This window comes from Lonchura striata, chromosome 9 (assembly GCF_050655825.1).
Source record: "Lonchura striata isolate lonStrDom1 chromosome 9, ASM5065582v1, whole genome shotgun sequence".
Taxonomy (NCBI): domain Eukaryota; kingdom Metazoa; phylum Chordata; class Aves; order Passeriformes; family Estrildidae; genus Lonchura; species Lonchura striata.
Window position 1 is genome coordinate 5,901,108 of NC_140711.1, and position 20,719 is coordinate 5,921,826.

General features: G+C 49.2%; 1 protein-coding gene across 4 annotated transcripts; it reads left to right on the top strand.

Moving 5' to 3' along the window:
• Window positions 1–429: 429 nt before the first annotated feature.
• ATG4B (autophagy related 4B cysteine peptidase) lies at window positions 430–19,926 on the top strand. Of its 4 annotated transcripts, none has more exons than XM_021545426.4 (13): window positions 430–474; window positions 5,710–5,808; window positions 6,242–6,313; window positions 8,305–8,403; window positions 8,802–8,903; window positions 9,294–9,366; window positions 9,678–9,757; window positions 13,115–13,311; window positions 14,270–14,348; window positions 15,036–15,181; window positions 15,785–15,841; window positions 16,320–16,443; window positions 18,171–19,926. In XM_021545426.4, the coding sequence occupies exons 1-13, from the start codon at window positions 465–467 to the stop codon at window positions 18,242–18,244; spliced, it is 1,212 nt and encodes a 403-aa protein (XP_021401101.3). In that variant the 5' UTR covers window positions 430–464; the 3' UTR covers window positions 18,245–19,926. The 4 variants fall into 4 exon arrangements, with proteins under 4 accessions (XP_021401101.3, XP_021401103.3, XP_085443726.1 ...); XM_021545428.4 differs by having other exon boundaries at window positions 16,320–16,413; XM_085587600.1 differs by lacking the exon at window positions 430–474 and adding an exon at window positions 967–2,952.
• The last annotated feature ends 793 nt before the right edge of the window (window positions 19,927–20,719 follow it).

Here is a 20,719-nt window from a genome sequence, read left to right on the forward strand (position 1 = left end):
AGCCCTGAAAGGCGTCTCCGAGTGGGGCGGGCATGGTAGAGGAGGTTACTCTCACGGGGAACAGAGGGGCGGGGCTGGGCCGTCTCCGTACAGCACGATGGCGGTGCCCATTTAACACACCATTCCTAGGTACACGTGTCACCGGACGTGCCTGTCGGCGCTCTGGGCAAGGAGCGGAGCCTTCACACTCTGCGCCGCCCTCCAGCCCCAGCTCCGGCCCCACCGCCGGCCCGCTGCCGCCCTGCGCTCCGCTTTGCCTCTCCGTACGGCAACATGGCAGCTCCCTGTCCGCAGACCGCGGTGCGTGGCGCTGAGCTGTGACGAAACCAGCGGCAGCCAATGGGCGCGGGGGCCGTCTGCGAGCGGCGCTCGCATTGGCCGGGAGCGGCGCGTCGCGCCAGCAGTCGCGCGGGGCCGCGCCGGGCGTGCGAGTCGGCGGCGGCCGCAGCCTCGGCGGGGCCGCCATGGACGCAGGTGGGTCCGGGCGGGCCCTGCCCGCGGCGCGGCGGCCGCGCTTCCCCTCGGGGCTCCCCGGCCCGGCCCGGCCCGGCCCGGCCCGGCCCGGCGGCCGCTCGAGGCCCGCGGCTCCCCGGCGCGGCCGCCCCGACGGGCGGCGGAGATAGGCGCCGCTTTCCGCCCTGGGCACGGCCCTGGGAGCCGCGGCCCTCCGGGGCCCGGCCGCCCCCGCGGTGGGGCGAGGAAAAGGCGGTGGCTGCGCGGCCGCCGGGGTGGGATGGTGCAGGCCGGAGTCGGGCGGCGACTCCCTCCTCCCCTCGCCAGCCCCGCTGCTGCCGGGGTTCCCGGAAAGCTCGGGGCTCTGCCGCCGGGCCGGGTGTGCCCGGGGGGAGCCTGAGCGGGCTGGGGTCGCTGTGCCCCGCGCCCCATGAGCGCTCCAGGGGCGAGAAGGCAGCCTGGGGGTAAGAGCGTGGCTTTGGAGCGTTGAGAAGGCGTCGTCGGGGGGTAAGAAGGCGCCTCAGCCACTCATCACCCTCACAGAGAGCTCTAGCAAAGCTGCTTGTGGTAGAGATACAGGTTTCGTGCGGGGTAAAGTAAAAATAAGCGTTTGGCACTTGTGTTGGGACCCGCTTCCCTCCAGCCTTGGCGTAGTAGCGGCTTCCACCCCCTCGGCAGAGATAAGAGTTGTTCCACAGTAACAAACGCTCCCTGTGCGCCTGGGCTCCTCCTCCGCATGGCCGAGCTCGGTGTGCCGCGATCCCTCTCTCCTGGGGCTGTCCTGGCTGGTTTCTGCCTTCGTGCCGCTGTTGGTGGCGGCGTGGGCCGGCTGGGAGCATCCCCGGATCCAGTGTCACACTGAGCGAACTTGCACCCCTGATCCGGGAGATGTGTTTGCTTTCCCTTGGCGTGAGGGGAAAGGAAAACTTTGCTGTGCTGGATGGTGGGGCTGGATCTTCTCTGTGAGAGGAGGAGAATCTCTGGGCTCAAGCCCCTTGGTGTCCAGCCCTGTTCCAGAGATGGTTGGGGAGCTGACAGCATAACTTTGAACTGGTTGCTCCAGGCCTTCAAGAAAGCACCACCCTTCAGTAGCCTGACTTTCCTTGCTGTCTGTCTCTTAACTCCTCGTTGGTGCTCGGATAATCAGGATTTGTCTTGTTTGAAAGAGCTTGGAGGAAAGAAAAGATTTAATCTTTCTTCTGCAAAGGCCGGAAGTAAGGGTTTGAACTGTTTGGTGTTTTGCAGCAATGCGTTTTATAAAGTGGTAAATTTACCTTCTCTTTTTGACTGTATCTGAAACGTTCCACATCCAGTTGTGATCCTCCTGTGCCTTGGGTGAGGTACCTATATCAGCTAAAGGAGAGATCACCCCCCTCATTTCTGATCCTTTTGTGGTGGCCTTAGTTGCAGTCTAAAGGATTTGGCAAGGCATGAGATCCAGGCCTTTTCAGATAATGGAGAAACCTCAGGACCAGTTTGGGAAGGGAGGTGTGGCAAAGCCTGGCTTTCCTTCAGTGCCACACTCCAAGGCTCAGCTTCTGTGTTTTGTGTGAGAAGTTCTTCAGCACAACTGAAGGTGCTGGGAAAATCACCTGCCATGTTTGTGTTTGAGTCACCCAAGCCTTCACTTGTTGTTACTTGTTTCCCAGAGTTGGTGGGGAAACAAATTACTTTGGCTGTGCTGTGGGAGATGAAGTTAGCATCCCTCACTGGCTGGCCTGGCCTGCAGCAGGTTTGCAAACTGACAGCAGCACACAGGGGCTGCTCCCAGCGCCCAGCTGTGCCTCTGGGTGTGTTTGCTGCAGGTTGGGACAATGTTTATATCCCCAGTGTTTCATTGTGCTGATTAAGACTATGAAAAAGGAGAGAAGATTTCACCTTCTACCCTAATTCTGTGTGTTTAGAGAGTTGTTCTTATATTGAGGTGATGGAGCACATCTCCTGTGAGGAAAGGCTGGGAAAGCTGGAGGTGGTCACCTGGAGAAGAGAAGGCTCTGGGGACACCTCAGAGCCCCTGCCAGTGACTAAAGGGGCTCCAGGAGAGGTGGAGAAGGACTGGGGACAAGGGATGGAGGGACAGCACAAGGGGGAATGGCTTCCCCTGCCAGAGGGCAGGGATTGATGGGATATTGGGAAGGAATTGTTCCCTGTGAGGGTGCTGAGGCCCTGGCACAGTTGCCCAGAGAAGCTGTGGCTGCCCCATCCCTGGAATTGTTCCAGGCCAGGTTGGATGGGGCTTGGAGTACCCTGGTCTATTGGAAGGTGTCTCTGCCCATGGCAGGGGGTGGAATGAGATGAGCCTTAAGGTTCCTTCCAGGCCAAACCATTCTGGAATTCTGTTGTGGCATTTACAGAGCTCTGCATTCCTGCTGAGGCTTTCTGGGATGAAGTGTTCTGCAGATCCCATGGAAGGTGTCCCCATGGGGCAGCAATCCAGCCAGCCTCCCCTCGTTCCCCGTGTGCTCAGGGCTCCTGGAAAGCAAGGCTGCCTTTCTCAGGGTGAGCTGTGCAGGCTGACACTCTGCATTTTCACTAAAAAACCGTGTGAAGTGGAACTGTTGTGTTTGATGTGCAGAGACTGCAACATCCTCCTCTGCAGGAACTGCTGCTCCACTGTCCTGGATGCTCAGAGGTCGGTAATTAAAATAGACCGAGGGCTTTCTGAAGGTGAACTTTTGGAGCACTGCCTGAGAAATGTGCTGATCTCACCCAGCTTCTGCAGCTCTGAGAGGAGCAGCTTCAAACAGGATTTCTGCTTGGTGAATTTCCAGATGTATTTCTTGTCTTCATCTCTGGCTATAAGAAGGAGAGAAAGGCTCCTGTGCAGGCTGTGATGTTCTTTGTGCCCTGCCTGAATTTCTTGGGTCCCACTGTCTGGTATTTAGCCCATCTGGGCAATAGCACAATAGATAGATGGACTTCAGAAAAGTGCTGGAATATATGAAGGTGGAGGCTTGTAAAGGAAACACTCGGTGACCTCCAGCCTTGTGGGGAGTTTACTGCTCCCATTATAATGTCCTTGATACTAACTGGGAGCAACCTCTTCAATTTCTTCCCTGTGAAAGGGAAACCTGAACTCCTGCATTTGGTAGTCGTGCCTTTTCAACTATTTTCTCCCCCTAATCCAAACATGAATGTCTGACCACCTCTTTGAGATGCACAGCTGGACACACAGGGCCTCGTGCAGAGCCAGATGTTTGGCATCCAGCTGAAGGGCTGCAAGCCTGGGACTCTCCTCCCCAGTGTGCTGTGTCATGACATGTGTGCTGCATTCCCTGAACACCTGGCTGGTCCAGCTGGAGATCCCCCTCTATCTGCTGAGCCCTTCCTCTCTGAGCTTTGGTGGAAGGGGAAGGATTCCAGCAGCTCCTTTCCAGCTGCTGCTCCTTGCTCTGAAGTGTCTAATTGCAAATCCTGTCTTTGCTAAAGACCTGGGGCCCTGCAAGCTGTGCAGGTGCAGAGCTTGTGATATTTGAGCAGGTCAGGGAATGTTGCTGGGAAGGAGAAGGAGGGATTGTGGATAGCTTGATGTTCCTCAGTAGCATCCTTGTTCCACTCATTTTCTTTAAGCTATTTGAGACTCCTGACAGAGTTGGATACATGGCAGGCTTAGGAACTGACAAAGTAAACCACAGAATGTCCCTTGGAGCTTTAAAATCTTTTTGAGAACTCCAGTATTTTTGTGAAGATCATGTCAGTTACCTTTTCAAATCTGGACATTTCCAAGTTTGGGTAGGAGATGGGAAAGAAATCCTTCATTTCCCTGCTGAAGTTTGTTAGAGGAGAAGACTGCAGCAGTAATTTGTTGGGATATTTCTGTGCAAGCAGAATTGTTTTGTTTAGCTTGCTGAGGAGTCACATAATGGGGTGGCAATGGGAATATGTGCTCTGTGCAATCCTAAAGGTGCTTGGAACAGTCTTAAAGACTAATTCACACAAAGAACGCGCTTTAAGTCTTGTGGGCTGGAATTAAGGCAGAGTCTGATGCAAAATTTGATTTGGGAGCCTGTTGTCATTTCTGTTGCCGGGGTTCCTGCTTATTTGCCTTAGTGATGGTATCTGCTTGAATGTTTTCTTGGACATTTGGAATTGGAATTCCAGGTCAGGGAGCCTGCATTGGAAGGCTGAGCTGCTTCAGGAGGCCAGAGTGTCTCATGTAGCAGCAGGCTCCTCTGCAGAAGCCAAAAGCAAGGTGTGTCCCATGGAGAGGGGTGGTTTTTGCAGAGAACTGGGCTGACAGGAACTTGTGGCCATGTACTCCTTTGTCCTGCTTTAAATTCACGTCACATTACCACAGATTTTATTGCATTTGCTGTGAGAGATGTTTTCAGTCACTACTTTAACTGTTACAGATCAGTCTGCCTTAGCTCTGCTTTAAATTGTAGAGGTGGTTTGTTACAGAATTGGCACCTGTAAAATCATGTGAATCTTTTCCAGAATTCCCAGGTTACTTTAATGTCTGTGTTTCCAAACACAGATGCAGTGGAGCACAGCTCATCCAGCTCCTCTGGTTTTTCCTCCCTGTTGTTTGTACCCTGTGCACAACAGCTGAAGCTGTCCTGATCCAAGGGCAACCTGGGTTGCTGGGTTGTTCTGTCCAGGTCCTGGAAGGGGATGGATTTTTAGGCACTGATGGATGCCATGCTGTGAAGGGAGCCAGTAAATGAGACAAAAGTTCTGCCTGTCACCTTTGCATGAGCACATCTTCACAGCTGTGTTCCTTCACTTTGTGGGGTGACACCTGTAAAGGCTGCCGCTGGGTTTGGTGCCTCTTGAGGAGGGACTGAGCAAGGTTTAGTTTCCACCTTAAGGTGATCTGTGTTTTGCATGTTCTTCCCTCAAAATTTGTGTTTCCTGCAAGAGGATTTTAACCACTTTGCTCGATGGAAAGTGGCCCTCAACATCAATGCTGTAGCTGATGGCATGCATGATAGTGCCTGTTTTGGTAAACGGTGTAGCTGCCAGGTGGAGCTTTAGATGTTTTCTGCCCCAGGCAGAACCTGGAGCTGGCTTAACCTGGAAATCTTGCTCCTTCTCTGCCTGTGGAGCAGCCAGGAGCGAGCCAGGGCTGGGACACCTCTGTGCCTCCCACAGCTGATGGGTACAGGGCACTGGAACATTTCCTGCCAGCCCAGGGGCTTTGGGGGTGGGTGGGACTCACTGGACCACAGCAGCTCTGATTCTGTAGCTTTGTCTGGTTTTAAAAACAAAAGGAAAAGCTAGCAAAGGTTTGTGATTTCTCCTTTCTCTTTTTAGCTACTCTTACCTACGACACCCTCAGGTTTGAGTATGAAGACTTCCCTGAGACCAAAGAACCTGTTTGGATCCTTGGCCGGAAATACAGTGTTTTTACAGGTATTCTGTGTGCACAGTGCAATGTTTTAAGGCTCCAGAGGACTTTGTTAGCATTGCACTTGGGTTTTAGCTGCTATGCTTCTGTCTGGCCATTTCTGTGGACTCAGGAATATTTTTGTGTAGAAAGTTACCATATGGGAGTTGTGGGGACATGTCGTGAGGGCTGAATGGTGGAGGCAGGGGGCAGAAGGATGGTTTGCTGCTTCATAATTTGCCTGTGGCCATAGTGCCTTTGAGTTGATGGCAGCTGTTTTGAGGGGGAAAAGAAGTACTTTGTGCAAAGCAGTACTGCTGTGTTCCTCAGCCAGACTGTGCCTCTCTGGGCCTGCAGACTGTGAGGAGCAGAGTTCCTTGGGAGGGTGAGTGGGAGGTGGGTTTAGCAGTCTTGGTGCCCCTCTCATGTGTGTGCCTTTCCATGTTGAACACTTTCCAGAGAAGGAAGAGATCCTGTTGGATGTGACCTCTCGGCTTTGGTTCACCTACAGAAAGAACTTCCCTGCTATTGGTATGTACTCTGGAGGAGTCTAAAGACATCCTGGAAATTATTATAGTCCAGTTATCCCTAATGAAGCAGTCCCCACAAACATGGCATCATTCCATTCATAAGAGTGTGAAATATGCTTCATCCAATTGATTAGACAGACTCTTTGTTTACCTGATAATGAGAATTCTTCATCCCCTTGGGTAGGAGGGATAGAAATGGTTCTTAAAGGAACACAAGAAGGAGTTTGGGAAGTCTGCTCTTTTTTAGGCAACATGGGAGGATTTTTGTACTTCACATCCTACATCAGTCTAGTGTGAATTATTACTGAATGATGGTCTTGGGCTTGAAGTGGATTAAAATTATAAAACCTAGAGAGTGATACAGAAATTGCTGCCTTTGTGCATCTGCTCCAGGCTCTGTGTGGGGGTTTTGTTTGTCTAGGGGGGAGTTAAGTGTTTGAAGTGTCTGTTACACACAGGAGCTGTAGTGATAGGAAAATGTTTCCCAGTGAGCTTGAAGGAGGGTGTCTGGGTTCCTTAAGATACTCTGCATGGCTTCTTCTGGAGTTTGTGTTTGTGTGCTCGGTGCAAGGTGTATCTGAGGAGATCCAAGAGCAGGTAAATGGGACTCCAAGGCCTACCCATGTCCCCCTTCTGTCACTGTCACACCCAGCAGTCAGTGGGAAAGAAGCACGGCTCAGCTTTGGAAAAGAAACTTCTTCATAACTGGTCCTTCTGGCTTGTGCTGTTCTTTCCCTGCTGGGAAGCCCTCTGCCTCACAAGCTCTGAGACATCTTTGATGCAGTTTAATCCCTTTAAATTTATGTTTGTGCACCATAATTAAACATATGTTTGAGAACAAAGGGTTAGCACATGTTTAACTGGCTCACAGACACAATTTTGGTTTCCTTGTGAGTCATTAGAGGCTGTGGGGTGAAGACAGACCCCATTTTCAGAGTAATTTCCCATCTACACCATAAATATGATCTGCGTGTCATACACAGTAAACATTTTTCAGTATTTTTTCTCCCAGTCACCCCTGTTATTGTTCATCCCTTCCTTCTGTGCTAGCCCACTTAATTAGTGTAAGGGTTAGGGAACTGTCTGATGCTAATTTTGTAAAGCATTATCACTTTTGGAATTTCTATATGTTATGAATTACTGGTGAAATTATAGAAGACAACTAGTGACCATTGAGAAGCTGATTAAATAGTCCTCCAGGTGATTTTTCTCCCATTTAGGACCAAAAGAAGAAAGCAGCATTACAAAGGCTAGCAAAAGCTGTGCCCAGGCACAGATTACCTACTGCGATCCCACTGAACATTTGATCTCTGTTGTGTGTAGTAACAGCCAGAGCTGGAGTGGAGGAGCAGGAGTTTCATTTGGAAGATCTGTCAGGGAAATGCTTTCAGCCTTGTGTCCTTTGTCTTAGGCTGTCCAGCATGAGCTGATAGCCAGCTTTATCCAACAATATGTAGGTTGTGTCTTTTTTTCACTGCTTGGGTAGGTTTTTTTGGCTGAAGACTTTGTTTTCTTGGTCTGACTACATTGTTCACTTTGAAATGTTATTTGTGGCCACTTCTGATGTGGGAATTCCCTGGGTCTGGCTTGTTCTGCAGGATGAGTTGCCTTCTCAAGATGAGGATTACAAGAGTCATCTTTAACAAGCACCTTCGTGTCGGAATGTGTCTGAATTGGGCTGAGAGTCTGCAGCCAGGCTCAATGCCTTTTGTTCTCCTGAGAAATACAGCTCTTTCTTGAGCTGTTTGGATTTCCCTCAGATTTTTTTCCCCTTTCAGTTAGTGTTAGAGGAATTTATTTATTTGTTTTTAAGGGATGCGACTAAGTTACTCATTGAAAACCACATTTTTGGTTCTCAGCCTCAGGTGTGTGAACTAAGTTAGTCCTCTTTCCCTGCCTTGTCTCCTGGTGAACCTGCTGCCCATTCATTCTCCTCCCTTTTGGCACTGTCTCACCATTCATTGCCTGTTTATTTTCTGTCCTTGTTTCCAGGAGGAACTGGTCCCACCTCTGACACGGGCTGGGGCTGCATGCTGCGCTGTGGCCAGATGATCTTTGCTCAGGCCTTGGTCTGCAGGCATTTGGGAAGAGGTAAACCAGTGCACAGCCCTCACTGATTTCCAGGGCCATGTGCTCCCAGGGAAGAACAGAGATAACAAGGACGCAGCTGGGAATTGCTGAGGGTTCTGTAACTTTTTCTTCACTCTTCTCAAGTTCGGGGCTTGGAAATCTCCAGGGATCTTTGGATTTTCTGATTTTTTGCTTGTTTATTTGCTATTCTATGGGTGATGGTATCTTATCCCAGCTGTAAGAATGTTTTCTGTTATTTTAAAATTATCCCTTTACTGTTGGGAATGCCTCTGATGCTTAGTAATAATATGACAATGTGATAATTGAGTTGGTCAATACACAGCAAGAGAATTGCAGCTTGCAGCCTCTGGTTGCTAATAAGTACCATGTTTATTTCATATATCCCTTGTCTGTCCTAGACTGGAGGTGGATAAAAGGGAAGAGGCAGATGGATAATTACTTCAATGTTCTTAATGCCTTCATTGACAAAAAAGACAGCTACTACTCCATTCACCAGATAGGTAAGAGGAAAGAAATGCTCAGATGTAGCAAATGGGCTAAGAAAGGCTCTCACCTTGATAAAAACTTCCCTGAAAAATCAGAGAAGCAGCTTGTTCCAGTGTTTCCTGTGGGGTGAACAGAACTCAGGTCACAGGGGTGGTGTAGTCATCAAACACTGGGTAAAGATTCTTCTGAGGCAACACTGCCCTTTGAACTTCTGTGCTGCTGCATTTTAGAGAAAGGATTTGCTCTGCAGTCCTTCAGGATGTCCTTCTCACCCCCATGAAACAGAAAATACTGCTGATTCAATAAAGTTTCCAAGTGAGAATTCTTCCCTATTAAATACAAACCTGATTAGGAAGTGGGTGAAGTTATTGACTACATTGTTCTGTTTTTTTGTTGTGATGCAGCCCAGATGGGAGTCGGGGAGGGAAAATCCATAGGCCAGTGGTACGGACCAAACACGGTGGCACAGGTGCTCAAGTAAGTGCTGCCCTTTCCTTTTCTCTGTTGAATCAGGCAGTGGGGCTGTTGGTGTGTGGTACTTCTGAGCTGGAAGGGTTCTGCCTTTAGTAACACCCTCCCTCCTCTCACATTCTCCCCTCACGTCAGTAGATGAGCAGGCAGCTCCCCTGGGATTGCCTAACAGCAGCTTTCCCAGGTCAAAGCACATTGCACAGCATAACTGATAACACCAGTCTCACTTAATCCATTTCCTCCTCTGATAAACCACCGTCTCTGCCTTCTAGTTGTATTCATCTTTCATTACTTACTTGTTTTTAATTTTCCTCTAGAAAACTTGCAACCTTTGATGCGTGGAGTTCCCTGGCAGTACACATAGCAATGGACAACACAGTGGTGATGGAAGAAATCCGTAAGTGTCATGTGGAGCTAGAATGTGATATATCCTGGGCAGCAAGAGCCCAGAAAAAAGCTGGAGAGCACAACCAACATGAAGTACATGTTCTTCTTTGATAAATTGTTCCCTGTGAGAGTGGTGAGGCCCTGGTACAGGGTGCCCAGAGAAGCTGTGGCTGCCCCATCCTTGATAGTGTCCGAGGCCAGGTTGGACAGGGCTTGGAGCAACCTGGGATAGTGGAAGGTGTCCCTGCCCATAGCAGGGAGTAGAACAGGATGAGCTTAAGTCCCTTCCAGCACTCATGATCTGTGAAAGCTGTGTCCAGATGTGCTAAAACAAGGTGAGAATTGCTGCTCTAGGGCAAGAAAGGGCCTTGTTTGACTTTGATTTCATCTGGTGATGCCTCTGGATCTGGAAAGAAGGTTTGCTGACCTTCAGACAACATATGAAAGCTGCTTGGTAGGCAGTGTCAGACTTGTTTATGGCCACAAGGAGCAAGCAGTAAATGGCTGTCACATAATTGGTAGGGAGGGTTCTGCTATTGGACAGAGTAAGAAAGCCAGAACAGATCTGAAGAGGAAAAGGGCCAAAATTGGCAGGGGGAGAGGATAAGAAGGGAATCCACCACTCTCATAATTTCAAGGAATATTCACTGGTGGTTTCTTCTTTTTTTCTTGTTTGTTTTTTGGGGCATCCTGCCCCCAGGCCGGCTCTGGAGGCTGAGCAGGTCTTCTTACCCATCCTGAGCCTGCCTGCTCTGGCTGCAGCACTGCAGTAACCAAAGCTACAAAGCTGAGTGTTGGGGAAGATGAACTAGGAAAGCCTTTATAAATATGATTGCCTGGCAAAAGATTTAGAAAATACAGAGATTGAGATGGTAACAAGTTTTGAGATACCAAACCTTAGTTACTGAACAAATAGAAAACAGTAGTACAGCTAGGATGAAGACAATCCCCCCCCCTTCTGGTTGAAAAATGCAGCTGAGCACCTGCACTAATGGTTGCTGCAGCCCTGCATGGTCCTGGCCTCAGCAGCCTTCTCATGGCTTCTGAGGCAATGAGCCCACCCAGCACAAACCTTGCAATGTTTCTGCCAGGGCAGTGCTCTCAAACAGCTGGTGTAGGGTTACAGGTGAGATGGTGGCAGGCACCATTTAGGCTGGCTTGGCTACCACAGGGCAGTTTTTGCCTGGAGTGCAGGACAGTCACTTTGTAAAGTCACATCTCTTGCCAGGCAGGCTCAGTTGGGCCTGACAGAGAAGTGTGTGCCTAACCTTAGCTGAAGGCATGTGCTGATGCCCTTGGCTTAAACAAAGGCCAGTTTTAAAACAGAAATTGGATTATCTTTCATCTTCAGCCTGCAAATATCACTTCTAGAGCTGAAGCATGCTGGCTACAAGGCTCAGGTGTGCTGCAGGCTCTGTCTGTGTGGCACTGGCTGTTCAGCACTGGTGCTGCTTCAAGTGACGTGTCCATACAACTTGTCATGGGCTGGGGTGTTTGTGCTTGTTTTGCTCAAATGTGGATCATAATGTACCTGTTCAGGGACTGAAAGTCACTGTGTGACTGGGTCTGATGTGTTACATGTCTGTAGGTTTGTGTTTGATACCTTGTGCCCCAAACTTTGTGGATAAAAGTAATGTTGTTTCATACATCTGTTAATTCTGTCACTGATAGGGTTCAGCCAAAGGTTCACAGAAAATGCCTTTTGTTACAGCAATGAAGAAACATACATCTTTATCCCTTTTGTGTCAGTGTTCCATGAGAAAGGGCATCTGAGCTAGACCTGAGATGGAGGAGAATCACAAAGGTAGTGAAAATCCAAGACAGTTAAAGCCAGTACCTGCCAGCAGCAGCTGCAGCAGGAGAGGTGTCGTGTCAGATCTGTTGGAATATGTTTGCAGTAAGTGGTTGGGATCCAGCTGGGAAGCTTTAGGCAGGTTCTGCTCTGCTGTGGCACCGCAGAACTGCAAAGCCTGCCAGATATTAAGGTGAATTTAGTTTGTGCCAAGCTCTCTGCTGCTTAAACTGCAGGTAAATATGTTCATACACAGGACAGGATGAGGAACCCTGCAGTGATACCCCATTCAGCAACAGCCCTGGCTTGGCAGCTGATTTCAGATCATCTGGACAGGCAGGTTACTGCAACAAAAAGCCTGCTTTGACAGGAGAAATGGCTACAAATAATGACTTTGAGTTTCCTCAGAACCTCTGGTAATTATGTCTGTGCATCAGATGCACACATACACCTTCTCCCTTCTTGAGGAACAGTACAGGAAGGAACTGCAAACATTGCAGTGCAGGTTGTCTCTCCTCCTGAGACTTTAGATCAAAGTCCTATTTCTTCTAAATTTGGGTGCAATATTGTCCTCATTCAGCTGGGTTTGAAGCTGTCAGTAGTGAAGAAATACCCAGCTGAAATGGCAAATGGCTGGTGATTAAGGTGTTTGTTTACATCATGTCCTACCTACTAGAGTGTCCTGGCATTCAGTCTAAGGTGGGAATAAATTAAATGAGCCTCTGGCATTCTGTCCAACTGCCTTGGCTTCATGATTCTTTAATCATGCTGTGGGTTTGTTTGGGGTTTGGGTTGGGTTTTGGTTTTTGTTTTTTTTTTTTTTTTCCACACACCCAGCAAGTAATTAAATTGGCCAGTGAAACAAGTAGGCTTGGAGTTGTTTCTGGACCAGGATTTACATAACCTGGGTGCATTACAGCCTGGCTGTGTATTTGTTAAGCCTTTAGGATGAGTATGCAGAGTGCTTATGTCGTGTATACCTGAGGAGTTCTGCTGCCCCATATCTTAGAGGCAGAGCTCATGCTGAAATTGCAGAGTTTAATGACCATACTGCTTTAGGTCTGTAAAGTAGCTTCTGAATGATCTCCAAGAAAATTTAAGAAGCTTTTTGTGACCTCTAAGAAAGTTTTAACTGCTCTAGACAGATACCATGTTTCTTGCTGCAGCACTTAATTACAGGTGAATATTTCCTATGTTAACTCATAGTGCTGTCCTCAGTTCATTCATTAACTCCTCTGGAGTTGGACACTCCAGAATTTTCCTCTTTCTGCTTACAAACTCTGTGAATTCAGGACAGTTGTCTGACCTGCTAATCAACCCCTCCAGCTTTGTTGGCACAGGTGGTTGCTCACCTTTCTGGAAGATTTTGCATTTTTGCTGTGGTACAAGCTGCTGTGGCTTGGTGTGAGCTCAGCTGAAGCCCTGCACACACATCACACAGCCCCAGCACTCTTCAAGCTCTTCTTGGGTTTAAGTGCTGTAGGCTTCTGGTAAAGAGCAGTTGTTGATCAGAGGAATGACTGAAGGTGTGGGGACAGAGTCCTGATGCTTTGTGCTCCTGTTCCCTTTCCACAGGGAGGCTGTGCCAGTCCAATGTGCCATGTGCTGGAGCTGCAGCATGCCCTGCCCTGGAGTCAGATGTGCTCTACAATGGGTGCCCAGAGGACGTGGGGCTCAGAGAGAGGCTCGCCCTGTGGAAACCACTGGTGCTGCTGATACCCCTCCGCCTCGGGCTCACAGAGATCAATGAAGCCTATATTGAAACACTAAAGGTAGGGAATCTGGAGCTGAATTCCTCCTGGGGTGATGCTTAAGGATCCTGCTGTGAATTAAATAATTACTCAGAAGTCATTGCAAAAGAAAAATGTGTTCAGAGACAGTCCATATTAGAGGTCAGGATATAGGTTCTTGAAAGCTGTAATCAGGAAAATGGGGGGGCTTGAGGGGATGGGCCTTTTCTGGTTGGGTTGTTTTTTTCTTTCCTTTTGGGGATCTTACTTCACAGCTTAGATCTCAGCTTCTCTTTATGTGCAGATGGTATCAACCTGTTGAAGCCTTTGTTCAGCACAGCTCTACCCTCCTTGGTGGTAGCCTGAGTGTTAATCAATACAGTGTTGCACACCCGTGGCTCGGATGCTGAAGTTTGTGCTGCAGACTGAGGCTAAGAGCTGTCAGGTGGCTGCAGGTTGGAGTATTGAGAAGCTGCAGAATTTAGGGTGTACACAAGACAGGGAGCACAATGTTAGCAAGCTCTGAGCTTGGGTAAGAGACCTCCAGATTCAGATTTGTGGGAGGTTACTTCCCTTAACTCAGTAGATCATGCTTGGCTGCTCCAGGTGGATAAGGAACTTAAACTGTTTCCTGAATGATTGTTCCCTCCTGAGAGCACTGTTGCAACCTGATGACAGCTCCAGGGATCTTGCCACTGATTGCAGCAGAGCCAGGACTTGCCCATACCAAGTCCTGGAGTAGCATAGCTTCTTTCATTTGGTCCACCTGTCTACTCCTATCTGCAGTTACAAGTGTTTTTGAGCTGCTTTCATGTTCCTAGAAAGCCCTGTGTTGCAGCCTGATGGAGATTTTCTCCAGAAATGGCTGGTTTTGCTGCTAGAGTTGCTGATTTTCCATGTCCCTGTCCATCTTTCCCACTGCATTTTTGGATGTTTGCCTGTGTTGCCACCTGCTGTTTCACTGTCTGCCAGCTGTGTGTTTTCTGTGTTGCTTTTCCAGCACTGCTTCATGATGCCCCAGTCCCTGGGAGTGATCGGAGGGAAGCCAAACAGTGCTCACTACTTCATTGGCTATGTAGGTGAGTGCCCAGAGGACTGCAAAGACTGTCCAAAGAATCTCCCCCCTGGCTAAAAAAAATCCTTGTGGGGTGTCACAGCTCTCCTGCTTAGCCTGTGGTGCATGCTGCAGGGTTTTCCTTTCCTGCTGGAAGCGTGGAAGGCTGCTGTGGGCTGAACCTCTCACCTGAGTAACGTAGATTTGAACAGCGGCCATAAACTTCCACTGCATAACACAAAATCTGGTCTGTGGAGTGCACAGAGCCTGCTTCCTGCATTCAGAGCTGACCTCCCTCTGCAGCTTGGCTGGATTTAACTGTTCTTTAGGTGTTCCTCAAACCCTACAAACTGCTATTACTCTCCTCCTTCCCTGTGGTTTCCTCTCTGCCAGAGACCTCAGGTTATTTGTGCTTTAGATTTCTGGGGTCTATTTGAGCTCACCCAGGAAAGGATGAGCAGGAACAAAACCCAAATAGTGCCTGTGCCTCAATCCCAGGGTGTCACAGTGGAGTGGCCGTTGTGCTGGGAGCTGTGCCTGGCTAAGAAACATTTTCGGGAAGTGGCTGAAAGCAAGATGTCCCTGGAATGTGGATTCCTCTGTGTGGTTACGAGAGCTGGCTTTGCCATTGCTCTTCCTCCTCCTTCTATCTCAGCACTCCTCATCTTGTGGCATGGTTCTTGCTGTTGATGTGTCCTTGCTGTGTGCCCAGGTGAGGAGCTGATTTACCTGGACCCCCACACCACGCAGCCGGCGGTGGAGCCCGGTGACAGCGGCTGCCTCCCCGACGAGAGCTTCCACTGCCAGCACCCTCCGTGCAGGATGAGCATCGCCGAGCTCGACCCCTCCATTGCCGTGGTGTGTCCTGTTCCTCCTGCTCCCCAGCACCCCAGGGGCACTGCTGGGCTGCCCTTGCTCCACAGGGAGAGCAGTGGTGTTGGGCTGGGTGCTCTGTGCTGCTGTGCCCTGGGTTTTGGTGACACTGGTAAACAGCTCCTCACAGAGAGTGGCTTGTCTCGGGGAAGTCCCCCTTGCGTGGTAGTTAAAGGCCATTCCTCATGGAGCAGTGTCTTTCTCTGGGGTTTAGTTTGGGCTTTGATTTAGATTGAGGGGCAGATCTGAATCCATTCCTGAATCCATATGATGATGCACCATGGCTTGTTTTCTTTTGAACCTGAGATGCCTGCTCTTTGATTCCTTTGTTCCTCCTTGTTTTCCTTCTGCAGTAAAGAAAATGTTGATGATTCCAGCACTTGCATAGCCTGGTGACATCAAGCCTTTGTGGAGTGTTCAGTTTAACAGGGCAGTTTGAGGCACATTTTTAAACCAAGGTAGTCAGGAGTAGTAACTGCTCCCAGTCCTGATCATGGTACTCAGTGTTAGCACAGGGCCTTAAGTCTGAAATGATCAATCTAAAATATAGAAAGATAAAGTATTTTTCTTCTTTTTTATTTTTTTCAGGGCTTTTTCTGCAACACAGAGGCAGACTTTAATGACTGGTGCCAGCAAATCAAAAAGGTTTGTGTTTATAGATCTGGTCAGACATTGGAACAGGCTGCCCCAGGGAAGTGGTGGAGTCCCCATCCTGGGAAGTGTTCAAAAGGCATGTGGATGTGCACCTGGGGACATGGTTTAGTGGTGATATTGGCAGTGCTGGGGGAATGGTTAGACTCGAAGATCTTGGTGTTACTGTCCGATTTTCCTCTCTCTCTTTCTGATTCTCTGTCCCTTGGAAAGGAATATTAGGTATTGTTTTGTTTCCAAACCACTGCGCAGAGACCATGTAGCAGCAGGATGACCCCATTTTAAGAGTATTAAAATAGTTCATTAAACTACCTAAAGGAGCATAGCTCTGCAATCCCGTTGATGATGTGATTCAGCAGCTTTGAAAAACATTTTCCCAGCTACAGTGAAGTCCCAGCAGATCATTATTACCCCTGCAGTGCACCAGCAGTGCAGAGCTGTTGGTTCTCATGGCTCTACTCTGTCTCCACAGCTGTCCCTGGTCAGAGGAGCACTGCCCATGTTCGAGCTGGTGGAACGCCAGCCCTCACACTTCTCCAACCCTGACGTCCTGAATCTCACACCAGGTGAGGCCACACAGGGAAGGAGAGCTGAGGGTAAGCCTGTCCCTTTGGTTTCCTGGAAACCATGAGGAATTACATGATGGCTGGAGTTCTTGGGTCAATTGATGTAGTTCTTTAGCTTTCAGATAGTGGTTTGCAGATCCCACAGTGTCTCAGGATGATTTTTAGAATAATCTGTGAGTGGTGATGGTGACTGAGCAGAACAAACAAGCTCACAGGCTGTCATGGCAGTGTGACTCTGTGGTTTCTGAAGGGATCCTTGGAGGAATCAAAAGCGTTCAGGGAAAAGGCTGAGAACCAAGTTTGTAGGTAATGAAAATGTTCCAAGACAGGGCTGCTCTCACTTAGTTCAGCATAAGGCACTCCTTCTTGGCATGTACCATTACCAGTGGAAAAAAGGACAACTGCTGGGCCTAACCTTGCCTGTCAGGCTTATCACATTAAAGACATGAGCAAACATTGCAGGAGATAAAGCCATTGGCTGCTTGTGCCAAGAATAGTGACTGTGTATGGGCAAGCCTATCCTGTCACCAGGCATGGGGAGGCCTCCTGGCAATCTGTACCCTGCACTTCTGGTCTCTCTCTCTCTCCCTGCTGCCCTTCCTTAAAAACTTCCATTATCACACTGTCCTTTGCTGTTAAGCATGCTCAAGTCCCTTGAACTGTCAATTGATCCTTGCCTGTCTTAAATTGTCCCTAATGTAGTCTTTCCTACTCTTAAAAATGTTTTTGTAATGGACTACTTTTCCTTCTCCCTCTTCCCTGGCTTGTACAGCTTCTCCCAGCTGCCAAGGCCATTCATTTCTGTTAGTCCTGTTTCTCACTAGAAGGAGTAATTGAACTTTGAGCCCCTTTCAGGGCCTAAAGGAGTTCCAAGAAAGCTGGAGAGGGCACAGTGACAGGACAAGTGGGAATGACTTCCCAGTGCCAGAGGGCAGGCTTAGATGGGATATTGGGAAGGATTCTTCCCTGTGAGGGAGGTGAGGCCCTGGCACAGGTTGCTCAGAGAAGCTGTGTCAGCCCCATCCCTAGAAGTGTCCCAAGGTCAGGTTGAACAGGGCTTGGAGCAACCTGGGATAGTGGAAGTTGTCCTGGCAGGGGGCAGGACTGGATGATCTTTAAGGTCCTCTCCAGCCCAAACCATTCTGGGATTCTGTAACTGTCCAGCCTGAACTAATAAATGTTCCTTCTTCCCCCTTCCTTGCTTCCTTCCCCTTTAAGCGTGAGCTCCCTCTTCACCATATCGTTGGAAGGATGGAGAGGCGAGATCAACTAACATTAGTTTTCCTCACAAAGTGAACTGTACCAATTGCTTTTAGGAGAGTGCATGTTGTAATTACATTTCCTGACATTTGTACCAAAACCAACTATAGCAGAAACTATTCTCTAACACATAGGGATAAATGTATCTCTTAACTGGGAGAGAAATCTTCACTGGTATTGGTCCAGACTTGGGCAAGTTCTGTTGTGAGCCTCTTGAGGCAGAACAGTGTCCTGCTAATGCAGAACTGGGGCCCAGGAAGGTTTCACAAAACAGAAATGTGTTTGGATCTGTACAAGATGATGTGCTTCTGTGCTCCATGTAATTCTCTCCAAGGCATTTTCCACACCACTGACATGTTCTTATCCTCCTCAGAGCCCTCACTCAGGTTTGTCACTGAGTTTTAGAACTTGTAGGCACTTGGCACTCAAATTGTGACACCCTCCAGCTGCTGGTCTCAGTCACAGCATCCCACTGAGGCTTTCTTCTTCTCTTCCAGACTCCTCTGATGCCGACAGATTGGAAAGGTTCTTTGACTCGGAAGATGAAGACTTTGAAATCCTGTCCCTTTGAAAACAAATAGGAAACTGACTCTGCAAATTTGTGTATGTGTGGGGAGAAGGGGGAGGGAAGCTCCTTCGAGAGCCTGGGGCTACCGGTTTTCATAGGCGCTTGCTGCCATCCCTGCCTCCCGTCCATCCTGGCATTCCGTGCAGCCTCGGAGCGGAGCGCGCAGTGTCTGCAGTGGGATGAAGAACCCAGAGGGTGTTACAGCCTTACTGGCTGCAGTTGGAATTGCTCAGCAGCAAACAGTTGCTGGAAGTGGATGCAGTGGTGCTTAGGAGTTCAAAGCCTATCTGTTACATCAGCAGGTCAGCTGGGCCTTCCGGGGGAGGCACGGAAATCGTTAGAGCGCTGAATCTTTCCATGGGGACTCCCCTCTGAAGCTTAAGTAGAGCCCACCCGTCATTTACCAGGAGAAAGGTCCAGTTAATGCCTTTAGCAGCTTCCCTTCTCACTGGCCAACCTGGACTGCAGCTCACAAAGCCAGGGAGCAGCAGCCACGTCCCACAGACAGCTGTGAAGCCTCCGGAGTGCAGGTCCTTACGGTACAACTCCTGTTCATGCTCTGCAGGACACTCAGCACTACCTCTCCTCTCCACAACCTATAGAAAGGGAGTTGAGGGAGTTTCTAAGTGACTGGGAATTCAATAAGTGTGGAGCAGTGGTGTGCTGCTGGGGAGCATCTCAGTCTCAGTTTAAGTAACAGAAGGAATGGAAGAATAGAAAATGCATGTGTTGCTCAGCGAGTTAATCCATGTGCATCTACAATGGAATAGTCTACTGCAAGTACCTTCATGAAAGCTGCTTTGAACAGAAAACTGAATTCCACAGCCCTGGAAAAAAAAAAAATAGTCCAGAGCTGAGAGAGCTGAAACGAGGCAGCAGAGATCTGCCAAGCATGTTCCAGGCTTGTGCCTGTCCACCAGTATGCTGGCATGGTGACTAGGGATTGATGTGCTGCCAAAAACCCAAGCTGTAAAACCTCTTGAGGTGCCCTGGATGGGTTGGTCAGTGCTTCCTCCAGCTCCTCCTGTCAGACATTCCCTTTCCAAAGCAGAAGAGGTGCCTGAAGGCCAAGTAGGTTTCTGAGCTGTTTTGGTACCTTGCTTCTGCCAGCTCCGCTCCCTGTGGAGTGAGCCCAGAGGTGCTGTAGGAGTTAACCTGGAGAAACCCCTGTCAGGTGACCATCCCAAGAAGGGCAGAGTGCCTTGAGAAGGTCCAACTATACTGGAAATTTTAGCTACTTCAAGCTGGTAGCTCTGCCTGGGGCTTGTCTCCAAAGAGAAAGGTAAACCTTGGAGGAGAGCTGTCTCCACACACACTGCTAGGGAAGTGCTGCCGTGGTTTCCTTGGTGTGTGCTGCACACTTCAACCTTGTTTACAAGGCCTTGGTTTGTGCATTCAGGTTTGGAACCTGTCAGATGATGGTGGTGTGCCCAAGGGTGGTGCCACCAGGCTAGCAATGACCTGTTTCCCCCGTGACTGACCTACTGATGCTCTGTCCCTGTGATACCCAAAAGCAGAGGCTTGAACTGGGAACCACAATGCTTCTGTCACTAAATTATTATTTGCTGCTTTTTGCCTGCTTCTCCTCTTCCCTGTTGTAGTCAGGGGAAGAGGCAGCAGAGGAAGTGGGGCTGTGCTCCATTCATCTGCTTTCAATTTCTATCTGAATAAACAGATCTAAAATCTTTGCCTGTCCTGATGTCCTTGCACATGTTTACGGCAGTGGTGGGTATTATGCAGTACACCAGGAGAGTCCAGCGTGTAGAGGGGCTCCAGGACAGCTGGAGAAGGACTTTGGACAAGGGCCTGGAGGGACTGGATGAGGATGAATGGCTTCCCACTGCCAGAGGGCAGGGTTAGATGGGATACTGGGAAGAAATTCTCAGAGCAGGAGACGACCTTGGCACATGTTGCCCAGAGCAGCTGTGGCTGCCCCATCCCTGAAGTGTCCCCCAAGGCCAGCTTGGACAGGGCATGAAGCACCCTGACCATGGAAAATGATCTTTAAGATCCCTTTCCAACCCAAATCAGTCTGTGATTCTATTATTTATTTCACGTTCATGGTTTTATGTTTAAGGACAGCTCTGCCAGACAAGATTTTACCTGAGTGTTAACACAACCCCAATAACAGAGCTAAGCTCAGCTGTCTTAGATCTCTAACAGGCATTTCTGGCTTTTCAGTGTGTTGCCTTGTCCCAGTGCTGCTGTCAGGGCCTGATGCAGCATTGCAGGGCTCACCTCCTTCTCCAGGAGCAGCTGGCTGCCAAGTGCTGGGCAGCTGTGGAGGGAAGCTTTAGCCATTGTAGCTGATACTTGTATTAGCAATGTTGTTTTAAATATTTAGCTTCCTCTCTCTGCTTCTGAATCAGTTCAACCTGCCTCTCTCTGAGTTAGAGAGGATTTAGTGGAGATCAGAGCATTCTACCCTATTGGAAAGTGAGTCAAACATGCAGCAAAGAAACCTGAACTCCCCTGGCC